Below are 18,695 nucleotides of genomic sequence, written 5' to 3' on the forward strand. Positions count from 1 at the left end.
GTCTCTCCCTGCCCGCTCTGCCTCAGGCTGGCTTTACTCGGTGCATCAGAAGCCAGACTCACCCATCTGGGTGGATCTTTTACATGCTCAGAGGGCTCAGGGCTAGTCCAGGGTCTGTGGCATGAGCAGGCAGAGTGGGAGACGGCCTGACGGCCCCCTCTCTGTGTGTGGCTTCCTGGCCTGTCTCCAGACTCAGCTTTCTAAGCTCAGAGCCATGTTATGAATTGATTCATGGGTGGTATTCATTGTGATTATTTCAGATACATACTTTAGGTTGGGCATTTTGGATTGAGCTCCCCAACATTTTTAGGGTCCTGCAGAGTGTCTGGCTCTGGCATCTATGGTTAGGCTGTGGCTTGGACTCTTTGCCATAGGTCTGGACACAGATCATTAAGCTTGAAGGATGGGACCTAAGCTTCAAACCACCTGTTATTTCTTGTCAGAAATATTTCTTGTCACCATTCTCCCTGCACCGGGCGAGTAGGTTTAAATACCAGTTTCACAGTCCTTTATATAAATGTGTTAATTTAAAGCCTAACCTAGTCCACTTGTCATAGCAAATATATACTTTGCCTCTCTCATTAAAGTATGGTGCTTTACAAATTTGCTTTATTTTCTTGATAAAGAAAATAGTTTTTTTGGGCCAACTGAGTAATGTGGTGGTTAAAGCAGTGGATCTGACATGGCCAGTTGCGCAGTTCAGGTTCTGGATCCGGTGGCTTGAAAAACACATTGGGAATGCATGTGCGTGCCCAAAATCCCAAGAGGAGAATGGAGGAGAAGGGATTGTGGGTGTGGCCATCCTGGGAGGGAGGGCGAGGGGAGCAATTTCTCATTCGCTTTCCTTCTTTCTTTCTGTCTCTCTTCACTGAGTACATATACCCTATAGCAAACTACAAAAAAGAAAAAATGTTTATTTTAACTATGTCTTAATAATACTTAAAAAAAAAAAGAATTACTTTATTTAACTTTTTTATTTTAATTTGACCAGAGAGGGACAGAGTGAGAGAGAAAGTGAGAAAGCAAGGCACCAGGTCCAGGACTCAAACCACGGTTGATCATGTGGTAGTCCAGTGCCCTTAACCACCTTGCCACCTGCCAGCCCCTATGTCTTAATATGTTTTAAGCTTCTATTTTAGTAATTTATTGCAGAAGCTCAGAATATATGTTAAAATATTAAATTTGGGGGACTAGCAGATAACATAAGAGTTATATTACTGGACTCCTACATAGTCAGTCATAGTTCAAGTCCCACACCTGGCAGTTTAAAACCCATGCCGGGCATGTGTGCCCAAAATCTTGAGAGGAGAATGGAGGAGGTTGTGGTATGGACATCCATCTCCCACCTCTCTGGGGGGGTGATTTCTCACTTTTTGCCTCTGTCTCTCTAGCAAGCGCACACACCCTGTAGCAAAAATCTCTCAAAACAAAAATTAAATTTTAAACTCTGTCTTGAGTATAAAGAAATGGAATCTAAGGTGCTTTTAAAAGTTGATTTTTAAAGTGTTTGCAGTTCCCTCCAATTGCCTTATTTATTTCTTAATACAAATCAGTAGTTTTCCTCCAACAGCTTTGCTGATAATACCCCTCTGATAGCTTTTCCCATGAATTTGTCGGTGGCTTTTTTTTTTTTTTTTTTTGGGAGAGGTTTTTGCTATAGGGCGTGTGCCTTCCCTGGACAGAGAGAGACAGAGAGACAGCGAGAAATCACCCCCCAGGGGGGGTGGCCATGCCGCAATCCCTTCTCCTCCATTCTCCTCTCGGGATCTTGGGCATGCACGCACACACACCCGGCATGAGTTTAAGCCGCCGGGTCCGGGACTCGAACCACAGTCGACTATGTGGGAGTCCAGTGACATAGCCATTATGCTAACTGCTGTTCCCAAATTTGTCAGTGGCTTTTGAAGTTTTATAAAATGGAGTTTGGTGTAAATAGATGTACTTGGACTTCCAAGGTTTTGCCTTGTTAAAAAGAATCTCCCTGAGGCCAGCAGGTTACATAGCGGTTAAGTTTCTGGACTTCCATGGGCCAATCATGGATGCCAGACCCCATGGCTTGAAAATCACATCAGGCATGTGTGTCCAAGATGGAGGAGGGGGGATTGTGCTGTGGCCATACCCCTGGAGGGGGGAATTCTCATTGTCACTGTCTCTGTCTCTCACTGTCTCTGTCTGTCTCTCTGGCAAGTGCACACATTCTATGGCAAAGACCTCTATTAAAAATAATAATCTTCAAAGAGCAGATTTTCATTGGTTATAGTGAGTACTTTGTGTGAAAGTACATCTGGTCAACCAATGCCGGGCAGGGACTTTAGAAAAGGCTGTGTTCAGTGGCACCGCAGTGCACTAACCTTCTTCTTACTTTTTCTTCTCTAGTCTTCCCAAGCATCCCTGAGCAGCCGGGCATGCCTTGTCCCGGAGAGGACAGTAAGTACTGGACTGTTTCCCGTAACTGGTAACCATGCATGGGTTAGATCATCCATCTGTTGTGCCAAGAAGGGGAAGTTATTGCTTTTTGTGGAACATGGCTTGGGGGTGCTTATGCTCCTGAAGGGGCTAAAGTTGGTGTGAGCAGCCACTGACTGCGAGTGGGGGTTCCACTGCAGCAGGCACCCTCGGCCTCTTCCTGTGTGTATGTTCTGGCTGACAAGCCCTGCATCAAGGGAGGGGACCAGCTCCGTTGATTGATAGCGGAATGCAAAGTTCAAGAGATGTACTGTTCTTCTCTAGGAGAGAAAGGACATAACCTGGATAGCTAGACACTGCTCCCATGTGTCTGTCCAACTCACAGACCTGGTTATCTGTCCTCTCCTCAGTTCCTACTGCTTTGGGATGAGCTGAAGGCATCCCACTTATTTCTGCATTGGATCTCTTGGTAAGAGATAAAAGGAGATGAATCCCAGGAGCTTGTGACTTCCCTCTGACCACAGCCCAGAGGCTGCTAGACCCTGAAAAGGTGGGAGAAGTTTTGCTCCATGCCATCCTCCAGGACAGAGCAAGCCTATGACTAGGGCTTGGAGAATTGCCACACTAAGCACTTAGACCCTGCCAAGGGCTTGCTCAGGTCTCTACTGGAGGGTAGAAGTGGGATGTGACATTGGGGGATGGTCTTGTCACCCTGGGAGAATGCAGAGAATGTGGCGAAGTCTTGAGAAAGGACCATCTTGGGCACATGAGTGGGTCCTTGAGATGCTTGCTAGGGGTGGTTCCAAGGCTTCAGTGACCAGTCAGTTTTATTTGGAACATTCTGCCAGAACTTCTGAGGCTAAGAGGTCACAGCAGGTACTGGGGAGAATCTGAGGGTGGCCAATAGATCCCTGCTAGTAGCTCCTCCACCGTGTGCACTGACCTCCGCCTGCTGGACAGCGTACGAGGTGCAGGATGTCTGTTATCTTGCTGGGGTCACGAGTATGTGGACAGACCCTCATATAGGGTCTCCCAGGCAATGGGGCTGCTACAATTATTGGCATTCTCTCTAATACTTTGCACTTTCAGTTTTGACTTTAATGCTAATCTTAGACATAGGACAACCCTGTCTAGTAACCTGAAGACCACTGTGGATGGGGTGTGCTGTGTCATTTTGGTGCTTGAGTGGGTGATTACACTTGTCCTTAAACAGCACCACCCAGTGTCAAATGTCAGTGAGAGAGGGGTCCGGCTGGGGATGTGAAGGGCACCCGTGAGCCTTAGCAGGACCTGTGAAGCGGGCTGGCTAGAAGCATGGATGGAATGCAGTGGCATCATGGCACATGAACATGTCCAGCTGGAAGTTCTGCATAGCACTGGCTTGGCCTGTGTTCACTTTTAGCAGAATATCTTCCAGTACATTCTACGCATGTTGTCAATCTGACATCAATCTAAAAGGACTTCTTCCTTTAAATTTTAAAGTATACTTAGCATAAATTTCACTATTTTAAACACTTTAAAAATGAACGGTTCAAGGCTAGCTCTCTGGCAAAGTGGTTAAGAGACCTGAATCTCACTCAGCCAATTGCAGTTTGAATCCCAGCCCCAGCAGCATGAAAAACATGCCAGGTACATGTGCGTGCCTGCCCCAAATCCTGACCACTCATTATCTCTGTCTCTGTCTGTCTCTCTCTGCTGAGCATATTTACCCTCTGGCAAAAGTAGAATGAAACAAACAAAAAAACAAAACAATTTAGTGACATTTAGTAGATTCATATTGTTGTGCAGCCACCATCCCCAGAGTATATTCCTGTACTCATTAGCAGTCACCTCTCATTCCTCTGTTTACTCTATCTCCCTTTACCTTCTGTCTCTGTGGATTTGCCAATTCTGGACATTTCATACACAGAGTCCTATAATATGTAGTCCTTTCTGACTAGCATCTCTCACTCAGCATAATCTTCTCAGGGTTCATCCATACTATAGCATGTGTCAATATTTTATCCCCTTTTTTGTCCAATTTTTTTTTTGGGTAAAATACATATAAAAATTGTCATCTTATCCATTTTTAAATGTATAACTCAGTGGTATTCAATAATCTATTATATAATCATCACTACCATCTATTACCAGACTGCTTTCATCTTCCTAAACTGAAACTTTACCCATTGAACACTAATTCCCCATTCTCCTTCCCCCAGCCCTGGGCAACCCATTCTGCTTTGTCCCTCTATGAATTTAACTACCCTAGGAACTCAGGTAAGTGAAATCATGTGGTATATGTCCTTTTGTAAGAACACAGAATTTGTAACAGAATTTCCTTCCTTTTCAAGGCTGAGTAATATCCCATTGCATGGCTATTCCACATTGTGTTCACTTGCTCATCTGTTCCCAGATATCGAGATTGCTTCCCAGTGTTTTAGCTATTGCAAATAAAGCACCGCTATGCTGCTTTTCACAGTAGCCGTTCCAGTTTATATTCTCAAACAGTGCATAAGGGGTCCAGTTTCTCCACATTTTCATCAAAACTTGTTATTTTCTTCCCTCCTTCCTTCCTTCCTTTTCTTTTCTCTCTCTTTTTTTTTTTTTTTTTTTTTTTTTTTTTTTTTTTTTTTTTTTTTTTTTGGGTGGTTTTTTTTTTTTTTTTTTTTTTTTTTTTTAGCTATAGGGAACGTGCGCTCCCCAGACAGACAGAGAGACAGAAAGTGAGAAATCACCCTCCAGGGGGGATGGCCATGCCGGGCAATGGCCATTCTCCTCTCGGGATCTTGGGCATGCAGGCACATGTGCCTGGCGTGAGTTTTAAGCCACCTCTTCCGGGTCGCGAACCATGGTCGACTACATGGGAGTCCAGTGACCTTGTTATTTTCTGTTTGGCCTTTTTTTTTTTTTTTTTTGAGAGGTTTTTGCTATAGGGCGCGTGCGCTCTCCAGACAGACAGAGAGAGACAGAGAGATAGAAAGCGAGAAATCACCCCCAGGGGGGGATGGCCACGCCGCAATCCCTTCTCCTCTATTCTCCTCTCGGGATCTTGGGCACACACGCACATGCGCCTGGTGTGAGTTTAAGCCGCTGGGTCCAGGACTTGAACTGCGGTTGACTACATGGGAGTCCAGCGACATAGCCATTATGCTAACTGTTGGTCCCTGTTTGGCCTTTTCTTGATAGTAACCCTCCTAATAACTATAAGGCAGTAAATCATTATGATTTTGATTTGCGTTTTCCTAATGACTAATATTGAACATCTTCGCATGTGCTTTTTGTGTATATTTTGCCATTTTATAAAAAAGTTTATTTCTTTTGAGAGAGAGAGAAGTACCCTCAATAGAGTCTCATGCACCAGTACCTGTCCCTCAGCCTTTCAGCCAGGATCAGGGTATGTGCTGTGCAGCTGGGCCCCTTTGCCATTATAAAATTGGGCTGACTTTTTGTTGGTGTTCTCTATATAGTCTTATCAGATTCACAATTTTGTAAATATTTTCTCCCATTCTGTAGGTTACCTTTTGACTTCATTGGTAGTGCCTTTATTGATTTAGAGGGATTTTTGCTATAGCATGTGTATGTTCACCAGAGAGACAGAAAATGAGAAATCATCCCTCCTCCCCTCCAGGAGAGATGTCCATACCACAATTCCTTCTTCGCCATTCTTCTCTCAGGATTTTGGGCATGCATGCACATATGTTTGGTGTGAGTTTCTAGCTGCTGGGTCTGAGACTCGAACGATGGTTGGCCTTGTAGGAGTCTAGTGACTTAACCATTATGCCACCTGCTGGCCCCAGTAGTACCTTTAGATGCACAAAGTTTTAATGTTATGAAGTTAAATTCATCTTCCTTTTTCTTTTACTCTCTATGCCTTTGTTGTTAAGTCCAATAAATTGCTGCCAAATCCAATGGTGTGAAGTTTTTGTCCCATGTTATTGTCTAAAAAAAATTTTTTTTTTTGGAGAGGTTTTTGCTATAGGGCACGTGCGGTCACCAGAAAGACAGAGAGAGACAGAAAGTGAGAAACCCCTCCCCCAGAAGGGATGGCCACACCGCAATCCCATCTCTTCCATTCTCCTCTCAGGATCTTGGGCACGCACGCACACACGTCTGGCATGAGTTTAAGCCACTGGGTCCAGGACTTGATCCGCAGTCGACCACATGGGAGTCCAGTGACATAGCCATTACGCCAACTGCTGGTTCCAATTGTCCGAAAATTTTATAATTTTAGGCTTTTACATTTAAGACATGGATTTATTTTGAGTTAACTTTATTTCTTTGTGGATATACATCCAGTTTTCTCTGAACCATTTGTTGAAAAGGATGTCGTTGGGACCAGCAGATGGCATAATGGGTTTGTCACTGGACTCCCACATGGCCAACTGTGGTTTGAGTTCTGGATCTGGAGGTTTTAAACTCATGCCAGGTGCATGTGCATGCATGCCCAAAATCCCAAGAGGAGAATGGAAGAGAAGGGATTATAGCATGGCCATCCCTCCCAGGGGGTGATTTCTTGCTTTCTGTCTCTCTGTCTCTGGCAAGCGCACGTGCCCTATAGCAAAAATATCTCTTAAAAAAGAAAGAAGAGAATGCCCTTTTCCTATTAAATAGTACTGGTACCCTTGTTTAAAATTAACCATCTGGGGCCAACTGGTGGCTGGATCCCACATGGCAGACTGCACAGTTAGAGTCCAGTTCCAGCAGCCATGCATGTCAGGCACTGTGAGCATGTGCCCAAAATTACAAAAGGAGGGAGAAACAGAGGAGAAAGGATTGTGGCATGATCATTCTCCACAGAGGAGTGCTTACTTGCTTGCTTCCTCCCTCCCTCTCTCTCTCTCTCTCTTCCCATCATGTACATGTGCCCTCTGGCAAAAAAATGAGCCATATGTGAGACCTCTTCAAGAAGTTCATGGAAAATGCATAGGTAGAGGTAGAGTTTAGACTGCAGGGCTCAGACTTTGGGTACTGGGCCCTGGCCTCTTGGCCATGATCTGCTGCTGCATGTTCCACCTCTGTTTCCTCATTCCATCCACTGCCTCCTTTACTGCTTATTTATTTATCTGTTTGTTTTTTAAGGTTTTTGCCCTAGGATGTGTGTACTTGCCAGAGAGAGAGAGTAAGAGGGAAAGTGAGAAATCACCCTCAGGGGGGATGACCATGGTGCAGCCCCTTCTCCTCCATTCTCCTCTCAGGATCTTGAGCATGCACACACACACGCCTGGCATGAGATTAAGCCACTGGGTCCGGGACTCGAACCACAGTTGACTACATGGGAGTCCAGCAACATAGCCATTATGCTAACTGCTGGTCCCTCCTCTTGGGATTTTGAGTATGCACAAAAATGTACCCAGTGTGATTTTCAAGCTACCAGATCCAGGACTTGAATTGCAGAGTCAGGTATGTGGGATCCATGCCACCTGCTGACCCTTTAAACATTTCTTTTAGTAATGTTTTGCAATTTTCATCTACAAGTATTTCACCTCCTTGGTTAATTCCTAATCATTTTATTCTTTTTGATGCTATTGTGAATGGAATTGTTTTCTTAATTTCCTTTTTGGATTGTTTATTTTTAGTATATAGAAATGCAACTGATTTTTTGTGTGTGTTGACTTTGTGTCTTGCTACTTTGCTGGATTTATTTATTCTAACAACTTTTTTTGTGTGTGAGATGTTTAGCCTTATCTACACATAAGAGCTTATCACTGTGAACAGAGATAATTTTGCTTCTTCCTTTCCACTACAGATGCCTTTTGTTTCTCTGTCTTGCCTAACTGTTCTTACTAGAATTCTTGTACTGTTTAGAAGTGCCAAGAGCAAGCATCCTTGCTTTGTTTGTGAGCTTAGAGAAAAAGCTCTCTTTCTTTCACTGAGTGTGATGTTCAATGTGAGTTTTTCATATATGACTTTTTAAAAATCTTATTTTTTTTAATTCTTGATAGAGCATGTGCACATATACAAGAGAGCGAGATGAACACCCTTTACCAGGTCTGATCATGCCTTCCCCCAGTCTTCCAGTTTGTCAGCTGTTGGGCACTTGCATATATGCGCAAGGTGTTTCAGACTGACCAGGCTGGGGATTTGAACCATTGTCACCATGTAAGCTCTGACTTCTCTTGAGTAGTGTGTAATAGCTGCATCACGGAGCTGGCCTTCATATATGGCTTTTATAATGTTGGGATAGTCATCTTCTGTTTCTAGTTCACTGGTGGTTTTTGTCATGCTACTGATGAATTTTGTCAAAAATTTTTTCCACATCAACTGAGTGTGTTTTATTTCCTTTCGTTTTGTTAATGTGGGTTGTTATAATGATTAATTCTATATGCTGAGCTATTCTTATGTGCCATGAATAAATCTTACTTGGTCATGGTGTGTAGTCTTCTTAATGTGCTGCTGAATTTGTTTTGCTAGTATTTTGTTGAGGATTTTGGCATCAATGTTCATCGGAAATACTGGTCTGTAGTCTTCTTTTGTGGTAATGTCTTTGTCTGGCTTTGCTGTCAAGGAAATGCTGGCCTCGTATAACAAATGAGGAAATGTTCTCTTCAATTATTTTGGAGACAGTAGATGTTAGGTTTTCTTTAAAGGTTTGGTAGACTTCACCAACGAAGCCATCAGAGCCTAAGCTTCTCTTTGTCAGAAGTTTGATTACTGATTCAGTCTTCTTACTAGTTATGTTTTTAGATTTTCCATTTAACTTTATTTATTATTATTATTATTTTAATATTTCCAGAGAGAAACACAGAGATAGAGAAAGTGAGAAAGCAAGCCAGCAAGCATCCAGGTCTGGGACTCAAACCACGATTGGCCATGTGGGAGTCCAGTGCCCTTAACCATCACACTACCTGCTAGCCCCGATTTTCCATTTATTTCATCTAGGTTGTCTAATTTGTTGGCATACAGTTATTTATAGTACTCTCTCATAATCTTTTTATTTCTGTAGAATCAGCAATTATGTCCCTATTTTTGTTTTTTATTTCAGCCACTGAATTCTTTTCTTTTTATTTAGTCCATCTAGCAAAAGATTTGTCAATTTTGTTGAGCCAATCTGAGAGCGAACTTTTGGTTTCACAGATTCTCCCTATTGTTTTTCTATTTTACATTTAATTCCTGCTCTAATTTTTATTATTTTCTTCCTTTTGCTGGCTTTAAAATTAGTTTATTCTTTTTTCTAGTTCCTTATCTTGTGATTAACTTGAGGTTTTTCTAGGTTTTTTTTTTTTTTAAATTATTTTAGGGACCAGCTGTTGGCGTAATGGCTATGTCGCTGGACTCCCATGTAGTCAACCGTGGTTCAAGTCCCGGACCTGGTGGCTTAAACTCATGCTGGGCGAGTGTGTGTGCGTGCCCAAGATCCCTAGAGGAGAATGAAGGAGAAGGGATTGCAGCATGGCCATCCCCCCGGGGGTTGATTCTCTCTTTCTTGTCTTCTCTGTCTCTCTGGTGAGCTCATGAACCTTATAGCATAAAACCCTCTTCAAAAGAAAAAAAAAAGGAATTATTTTATTTAACTTTATTTATTTATTCATTCATTTATTTTAATTTGACCAGACAGAGAGAGAGAAAGTGAAAAAGCAAGCCACCAGGTCCAGGACTTGAACCATGGTTGGCTATGTGGGAGTCCAGTGCCTTTAACCACCATGCCACCTGGTGGCTTCTAGTTGCCTTTTTTTTTTTTTTTTTTTTTGCTCACTTTTATTCATAATAGAAAGCACATGTATATGCAAGACACCGAAAGAGAGCGCAAACCCTCCAGAGAAAGAGATAGAAAGCACCCCCCAGTGGAGCCTGGTCACCCCCACAATGAGGCCTATTCTTTTCCTTCGATTCTCCATCCCCTCAGAATCCTGGACACATGCATAGGAGCCTCATATGAGGCTGCCAGGGTCAGGATTCAAAAGCACATCAGCCACATGGGATCTGGCTTCCTCTGTGTAGCACTTAACCACTGTACCATGGGGCCAGACCAAGGCCAGCCTCCCTTTCTTCTTTCTTTCTTTCTTTCTTTCTTTCTTTCTTTCTTTCTTTCTTTCTTTCTTTCTTTCTTCCTTCCTTCCTTCGTTCCTTCCCCTTCCTTCCTTCCTTCCTTCCTTCCTTTAAATGTGGGCATTTATAACTATAAATTTTTTCTGCATCCCTTAAGTTTTGTTTGGTAAGGTGTGTTTTACTTTTCTTTCGTCTCTAAGTATTTTGTGGTTTGCCTTGTGATTTTGTTTTTGGTGCATTGGTTGAGCATGTTGTTCAATTTCCATAAATTGTGAATTTTCTGTTTTCCTTCTGTTACTAATCTCTAACTTCATCCTGTTGTGGTTGGAGGGGATACTTTGTGTGAGAACTATTTTTTGTTAAGAGAAATTTTTGCTATAAGGCACGTGGAGAGACAGAAGAGAAAGAGACAGAAAGCAAGATCCCCAGGGGGTGATTTCCTTTCTCCCCCATTCTCCTCTTGGGCATGCACACACATGCACCTGGTGTGAGTTTCAAGCTACTGAGTCTGAGACTTAAACTGTGGTCAGCCATATTGGAGTCCAACGATGTTATTATTACGCTATCTGCTGGGCCCGAGACCTAACTATTAAGATTTAATCTGTGGATCTGCAGTGGTACCTGTCGGAAAATGTCCTGTGTGCACTTGAGAAGAGTGTGCATGTTGCTGCTGCGGGGGTGGGGGGGGTGCTCTAGATGTTAGGTTGAATGGTTTATTCTTTTTTTTGTTTTCTTTTTTTTAAGAGGAATTTTTTTCTATAGGGTGGGTATGCTCGTCAGAGAGAGAAAGACAAAGAGACAGAAAGTGAGAAATCACCCCCAGGGGACGGCCACACCACAATCCCTTCTCCTCTCAGGATTTTTGGGCACACACACCCACACGCCCAGTGTGAGTTTTAAGCTGCTGGGGTAGGACTCAAACCATGGTTGACTATGTGGGAGTCCAGCGTAACCATTATACTATCTGCTGGTCCCTTTCATGGTTTATTCTGTCATTCAAGTTCTCTATTTCTTTATCTTCTCTCTACCTTAAAAAAAATTTTTTTTAATGACTGGATAATATTTTTTTCATTTGTTTTGCTATAGAGTGAATGGGTTTGGCTGAGAAACTGAGACAGAGATAGAGAGCAAGCACGTCCCCAGGGAGGATGATCATGTCATAATCCCTTCTCCTAGAATTTTGGGCAAACACACACATGCATCCGGTGTGTGTGTGTGTGTGTGTGTGTGTGTTTTCTTTTTTTCCATTTTTCGGAGGCAGGACCCCCCCTATTTGGTATGTTTTTCAAGTCACTGGGTTCAGTACTCGAACCACACAGCCAGCCATGTGGGGTCCAGCCGCCTTAATCTCCATACTACCTGCTGACCTGGGGCTGAATAACATTCTATCGTATGAATTTAGCAGTTTGTTCATTCATCTACTGATGGACACCTGGGCTGTTCCTACCTGAGGCTATTATGGATACTGCTGCCGTGTTTATTCATATACAAGATTCAGGTTTTCCCGCTTAAAGGGGGTCTGACTTCAGACTGGCTTGGGTTCTATGTGAGTGGACCTCAGATCCACCCTTGTTGTCTGTCAAGTGCAAGTAAGTGGGGTGAATGCACCCTGGGGGTTTAGCTGAGAAACTGGGCTCCCTCTTGTCAGCAGTGAGGGCTGGTTGGGGGCTGAGACTGGGAGGACGTGTTCTTCAAGTGGAAGTATGGTTCCTTTTCAGGGGATTGGGACAGGGAAGGAGAGGTGAAGGATTGAGACATTGGGTGGTTTGGTGGGAAGTGAGGGCTGTGAGTCATGGCAAGAAGGGACCTCCAACATGTGAGTCCGTGGTAGCCCTTCATCACGTGCTGAAGTAGGTGTGTGAGGGAGGCCCACCTGCTGCAGGTGCCTGGGCAGCCAGGGCTCCAGGGCAGCGGCACAGAGGGCTTTGTGATGGGCCACAAGAACTGGCATCTCCCCATCCTCGTGTTCCTCCTGTGCACTGCGCATTCACAGCTGCACCGCATGGTGCTGGGCTGGCACTTCCTGCAGCTCCAGCACTCCTCCAATCCTCTCCTCAGCCTTTGTTTCTCAGAAATGTCATGTTTGACTTCGGTACGTTCCAATCTGTTGATAGCTTTCTTTCTGCCTTCCCCTAGTGACAGAAATACTTTTTTCTTGTACTTTGGTCTTTGGTCAGTCTGGAACAAACTTCTGCTTCTAGGGTGGCATGGGGCCTCACTGACCATTGCTCATGTCTCTTCTCTTGGATTTGAGTGGCCCATGAGGCGCTTCTCCCCGGGGTCTCCACATTCCCTCTTTGCAGTAGAGACTTTGTGTAGAGGCTGGTGTCGGCAGGGTGGGCAGTATGGTCCTTGGGGCACTGCCGTCAGAGAGCTCTGAGGGGCATATATGGATGTATCTGAAACTGACCTTGGGTGGTAAATTCACACCAGGCCCATTCAGGGGTGAGAGCCCGCCCTCTTGACGTGGGGTCACTGTGAGAGTTTTGTGGGCTGTACAGTTTGCTGCTGGCCAGTGTTCAGGGCACAGATGGTGGGTGTGCAGCTGTTGTGTAGGTTCTCCCAGCTGTGAGCAGCCCCAGTGTGTGCTCGAGGTAGTTGAGGTTGATGTCCCACCTGGTAAAGGCCTCAGTTGGGCATCTTCCACTGAAACTCTGGGGACATGTTGCCTGGTTCCTGCCAGTCCCCACCCCAATCTGTTCCAGTTGGTTTGGAGCACAGGACCACCCGCATTTAGACCCTCCATAATCTAGCCCCAGGTTCCATGCTCTGGCCACATCGGTCACCTTGGGGGAGTCATGGGCCAGGAGGTGACTGGGAGCTGGAGTGACTACCACCAACGTGGCAGCCTGTGTTGGGTGAGGGCTGCCTGACCTTGGCAGGGAGGGGTCCCTGGGTGAGGACCAAGGAATGATAGCAGTCTTCCTGTGTGGGTGTGGATTGTTGCTAGGCCTTCACCAGTGAGAACAAGCACATGGCTGACCTGTGTAGGATTTTATTACCTTACCCATAAGATGGGAGTAATGGGGTTGTAAATAAAATAGTGTTTGGAAACATGCTTAGGACCAACCCTTCCAGAGAATAAGCATTAGTAAGTGTCTTAAGGGCAATTGGTGGAACTCACATCAACACGATAATTGAAGCCTTTTCTATCATTTAGAATGTCCTCATTGGAGGACAAGGCCCCTACCCCTGGCAATAAGAGCAGAACCTCACAGTGCCCAGCTTCTGTGTTTGCCCAGGGGAGCTTCTGGGAGGAGGCGGTGCTGGATAGCAGGACCTGTCACGTGGAGGTGAGGATATTTGCTGGCAGCCATCCCCGGTTCTTCCTCTTCCTCTTTGGGCGTGGTATTTCTGCTGCTGTTCTAGCGCAGATTCTCTGGGCATGCTTGGTGGGTGACTACAGCCAGGGCAATGGGCAGCTGGGCAGGGTAGTCAGTGGGGCCTTCTGTGGCCTGTAGTAGTGACTTTGTATGCCCGCCTTGTGAAAGCAGTGTCAGGGAGGACTGTGGTCTGTACCAAGATCCCAGATGAGTGTAGAGCTGATTCAACCCCCAGACGAGGCCTGTGGGGTCCTTCGACTCTGTGTATTCCTTAGAACCAATGGTTTGGCTGCAGCAGATACATGAAAGCTGGCAGTGTCCTTTGGGTCATTGGAAATGGTGTTGGCAACTCTGTTTTGTGTTCTTGGTCTCACCCTGCCCACAGGACACATAGCATCTCCAGACTGGCCGGTAGACTCATCAGGCTTCAGGCTCCCTGTTCCAGCCTGCTTCCTGGGGAGAGGCAGCCCACTGCAGCAGTCCCTTCCTGTCACTCGGAGTGGCTCTGGTGCTGCATCCAGGGCAGCACTCTCTGGGAGAAGGGGAGGAATTCTGCTTGGATCAAGCACTCAGAAAGCTGGGGCTTTCTCCATCCTCACCCTGTGTGTCTAGCAGAACCCTGGGGTTTGGCCAAAAGGATACTTTGACCACTCCCTTTGCCCAGGTGTATGCCCTGCTCAACCCCTGACCCAGGCTCCTAAACCATTTCCACTTCAACTTCGGTGGAAAGGTTTTCTTTCTTTTTTTTCTTTTTCTTTTTTTTTTTTTTTTTGAGAGGTTTTTACGCTATAGGGCGCGTGCGTTCGCCAGACAGAGAGAGACATAGAGACAGAAAGCGAGAAATCACCCCCCAGGGGAGATGGTCATGCCGCAATCTCTTCTCCTCCATTCTCCTCTTGGGATCTTGGGCACACACGCACACGCGCCCGGCGTGAGTTTTAAGCCACTGGGTCTGGGACGTGAACCACAGTCGACTACATGGGAGTCCAGCGACATAGCCATTACGCTAACTGCTGGTTCCCGTTGGAAAGGTTTTCACAGTCTGGGTGTTAACAGCACGTCCAAGGGCACAGCAGTGACAAGAATGCACTGATTGAGCCGGGGAAGCCAAGGGGGGCACTCCTAGGCACATAGGACCTGAGGCAGGGGTGGGGTCTAGGGTAGTAGCAGGACATGTGGCTGTGTCATAGGGAAGGAGCAGGAGATGCAAGAGCCCCTCTTCTCTCCTTAACCTCCCGACCCCCACAGTGGGGTGGGGAATGGTCATCTGTTGGGGCCACAGTGAGTCAGAGAAAAGAAAGGGACTCCAGCTGCTGGGCAGAGTCTCACGGGCAGCCCCAGCACAGGCAGGATCCCCAAGCCCGGCCCCTCCCCTCTTGTGCCTTGACCTGTCTGCCTCTTACACACTCACACCCCTACCTGTTGAACTGGAGACTACTTCCTTCCTGTTTCCTGATTCTGAACTATATGTGCCCCCGACATAGACTAGGTGACAGTCCAGGACAGAGCTGGGCTGGGAGGGGTCCTTGGGCAGGTCACAGTCCTCGTGGGGATGATCTGAATGGGGAAGCCACAGGTGATAGTCCTGGTGGCACCTCTGTGGTACCTATCTGGATGTACTGGGATGGAACATTTAGGCTGATACTGCCATGCTTCTGGGTTCAAACCCCAGCTTGGCAGTGAGCTCACTGTGCAACTTTGAATAGGTGGGTAAAGTGCCTTGTGCCTCAGTTTCCTCTCTCAGCAAAAGGTAGCCCTATGTGAGGATTCATAGAATTTATAAGGGCTCCAGGAACACTTAGTACTCAGTAATGACAGCTTACTGCCTTCTTAGTTCATCGAACAAGAAGGAAAATACCCACGTTGAGTGTGTCCAAGCCCACTGCAGCATCCTCAGGATTGAGAGATAATACCCAGGCCCAGAATGGGGCGTAGAGCACTTGGTTGGCCACTTGGTCCATCAGGGAGTCTGCAACGTGGATTGCTGGTGGAATGTAGAGAGCCATTGGGTGTCCTCTAGGACATGGTGGACAAGCCACCACAGAGTCCTTTCAAACTTAATGTGTGTGAGTCCCTTGTATTTATAGGTATGCCTGTTTTATTAAAAGTCCAATTTCATTCAGCTTTGTCTCACATTGTTTGCAACAAGCTAGAAAAGCTAGTTTTCCACCTAAAATAGGCTTCCAGTAAAATTAGCAATTTGCCAGCTCCACCCTGAATTTTCTAGAGTTCTGCAAAGCTGGATATTTTAGAGTGGAATGGAAGAGACAGTGAGAGGGAAAGTAAGAAATCACCCCCCCAAGAGGATGGCCATGACACAATTCCTTCTCAATTCTCCTCCCAGGATCTTGGCCACACATGCACACATGTTCCAAGTGATTTTCAACCACCAGGTCTGGGACTCAAACCGAGGTTGGTCATGTGGGAGTCCAGCGACATAACTGTTATGCCATCTGCTGGCCCCCATATATGTATATTTTTACATTGGACCCAAGACACATTTTTATTTCTTATTGAAGCCCAACATGGATATAGTGGTTCAATTATTTTATGATCTTACAGTCTTGGTCAGGGTCTGCAAACTCCTGTAAAGGGCCAGATAGGAAATACCTTGGGCTGCATGGGCCATGTGGTTTGTGTTGTAACTACCTAACTGCCCTGTAGGCCAGAGCAGGCATCCATGATACCTACATGAAAGTGCATGGCTGCGTCCCAATGAAGCTTTATTTATGGACTCTGGCATTTGTATTTCACATACTTTTCATATATCTCACATATTATTATTTTTATTTTATTTAGCCAATTAAAAACATAACACCCATTCTTAGCTTGCTGGCTCAGAGAACCAAGCGTCTGTGGTTTGACAACCCTCATTTCTAGTAAAGGAGGTTTGGGGACTTTCTAATTGAATGGAGCATCTGGGCGTTGTGAGCTGCACATTTTATGAAATGCTCTGCCCGCAGTGAATGAGGGAGGCTGATTCCCAGTGAGGGAAGCTCTACTCTTTTGAGAAGTGACTTCAAGCTGCATGATGAGTTACTTAAGGAGCTGGAATTTGAACCCAAATCTTTTGACCAGAGTCCACACTATGAATGCAAATAAACACAGATTTATGAGCCTGACTGTTTTAAAATGTAGGTTTCGTTATTCAGGTATAGTGAGACCAGAAGATCAGCAGCCAACCACCCTTGAGAAGATGGTTTATTACTCACAGCTCCCAAGAGGAGGGGACAGGCCACACCACACAGGGCCACCAGAGAAGAATGGAGTCAGTCGGGAGGCAGAAGAAGCAAGATGGAAACGTGGGTCAGAGCCCTTATTGTGGTTTCCTTGGGAAAAGCAAGGCAAGGTAGGGTGAGCAGGTTTAGGATTAGAGAGTTAGGATAATTTCGGTGGGCTCTCTCCGGGGTGCCGGAACTTTCCCTAGCTGCCTAGTATGGGCTCTGGGATAATTGGGAATATTGGACTGGGAATGTAAGATCTCAATGTGAGGGTACTTCAAAAAGTTTGTGGAAAAATGGAATTAAAGTATGAATTTTTGGTGTAAAAAACTTTGAACCATGCATGCATGGATTTTTCTTCATATGCATTTTCCATGAACTTCTTGAGGACCCCACATAGAGGAGGTGGTAGAGCATGGGCTGTAGGTTGGCTGGTTTGCCTTTGCTGCAAGGGGGGATACTTTGCTTCTCTCTAGGAGCTGGCTGGCCCTGCTGGGGACAGTCCTTCTAGGATGAGCAAGACCCCAAATGCCAGAAGATGAATAATACAGACAATAAGAAAACATAGTTAATATCCTGAAGCTGCTGCCTCCTCCTCCTCCTCCTTTTTTTTTTTTTTTTTTAATTTTAAAGTTTGCTGTAGGGTTCACGTACTCACTGGCGAGAGAAATCTCCCCGGGGAGGAGTGCTGTGCTGCAGTCCCTTCTTCTCCTTTCCTTCTTGGGGTTTTGGGTATCCACACACATGCCTGGCATGTTTTTCTGAGTTGTTGGGTCCAGGAATTGAGTTGCACAGTTGGCCATGTGGGCTTCAGCCACCTTAACCTCCATCATGCCACCTGCTGGCACACCCTGATACCTTCTTTCTTTTTGTCTTTTAAAAAGGATTTATTTCATTTATTATTATTTTTAAATTTTGTTATAAGGCATGTGAGCTCACGAGAGAGAGAGAAAAAAAAATGCTGCCAAGTCTGGACTTGAACCACGGTCAGCCATGTGGGAGTCCAGCACCTTAACTACTGTACCACCTACTGTCCCCCCAATGCCTTCTTGTAACTGATTGGAGACAGACATTTGAAGAGGAGGATGCTGGCTTCTCTCAAACCTGTCCCCTGTTGCATATTGATTGCAAACTGTTTGGTGGGCAATAGAAGCTTCTTTCAACTTCCCATGTCTGCCCCCAGCTGAAAGTCTGGCTTCTGTGGGGTCAGTGTGAGTGATGAGTGGGCTCCGGGAATTCTGGGAATTAGGCAGAGTTCCCTGGTCCAGACTAGTGCTGTCTCTCCCATCCTATATCCCTTGTCCACCACTCCCTGTGCTTTTTAGAATTAGAAGAAAGCGCCCAGTTCTCATTCAGCCAGTGATGACTGATGACTGGGCCCCTCGGTTTGTTGAGGCACTGATGCTGGGGTTGGATGGCCAGGTTGTCCGTTGGTGGCACCAGATTTGCCCTGGAGACCAGGCTGACTGCAGCCAGGTAAAAAACAGAACAGTGCGTGAGGTTCCTGCCTTGGATGATATAGCACCTCCTCACTTAGGCTGAGGGTGTGCAATTCCAGGCCAGCCAGGAGAATTCTCACCTCCCTGGAAAGCTCAACTATCCCCATTTCTGCCCTGCCTGCTGTCCACTGTCACCCCAGCACATTGGTGAAGTTAGTGTGGTAGACATAGCAACACCAAACTGCAACCTGACCCTAGGGTTTGGCCCCAGCTTTGACCAGGCTCAGGCTTCTCTCTCCCCTCATCTGGGGCCACAGTACTTGGTGCTGGGAGCCCTT

The 18,695-nt window shown here is 45.8% G+C and overlaps 1 protein-coding gene across 1 annotated transcript in view; it reads left to right on the forward strand.

Annotated features, from left to right (window-relative positions):
* Window positions 1–18,695, forward strand: part of PRKCZ (protein kinase C zeta) — a gene marked incomplete at its 5' end in the record, with an annotated part of 158,851 nt that overhangs the window by 2,522 nt on the left and 137,634 nt on the right. Inside the window, 1 exon segment of the mRNA XM_014592755.2 lies at window positions 2,377–2,427. Coding sequence (XP_014448241.1) covers window positions 2,377–2,427 — 51 coding nt within the window.

The sequence above is a fragment of the Tupaia chinensis genome, unplaced genomic scaffold, assembly GCF_000334495.1.
Source record: "Tupaia chinensis unplaced genomic scaffold, TupChi_1.0 Scaffold138464_1, whole genome shotgun sequence".
In the NCBI taxonomy this organism is placed as follows: Eukaryota; Metazoa; Chordata; class Mammalia; order Scandentia; family Tupaiidae; genus Tupaia; species Tupaia belangeri.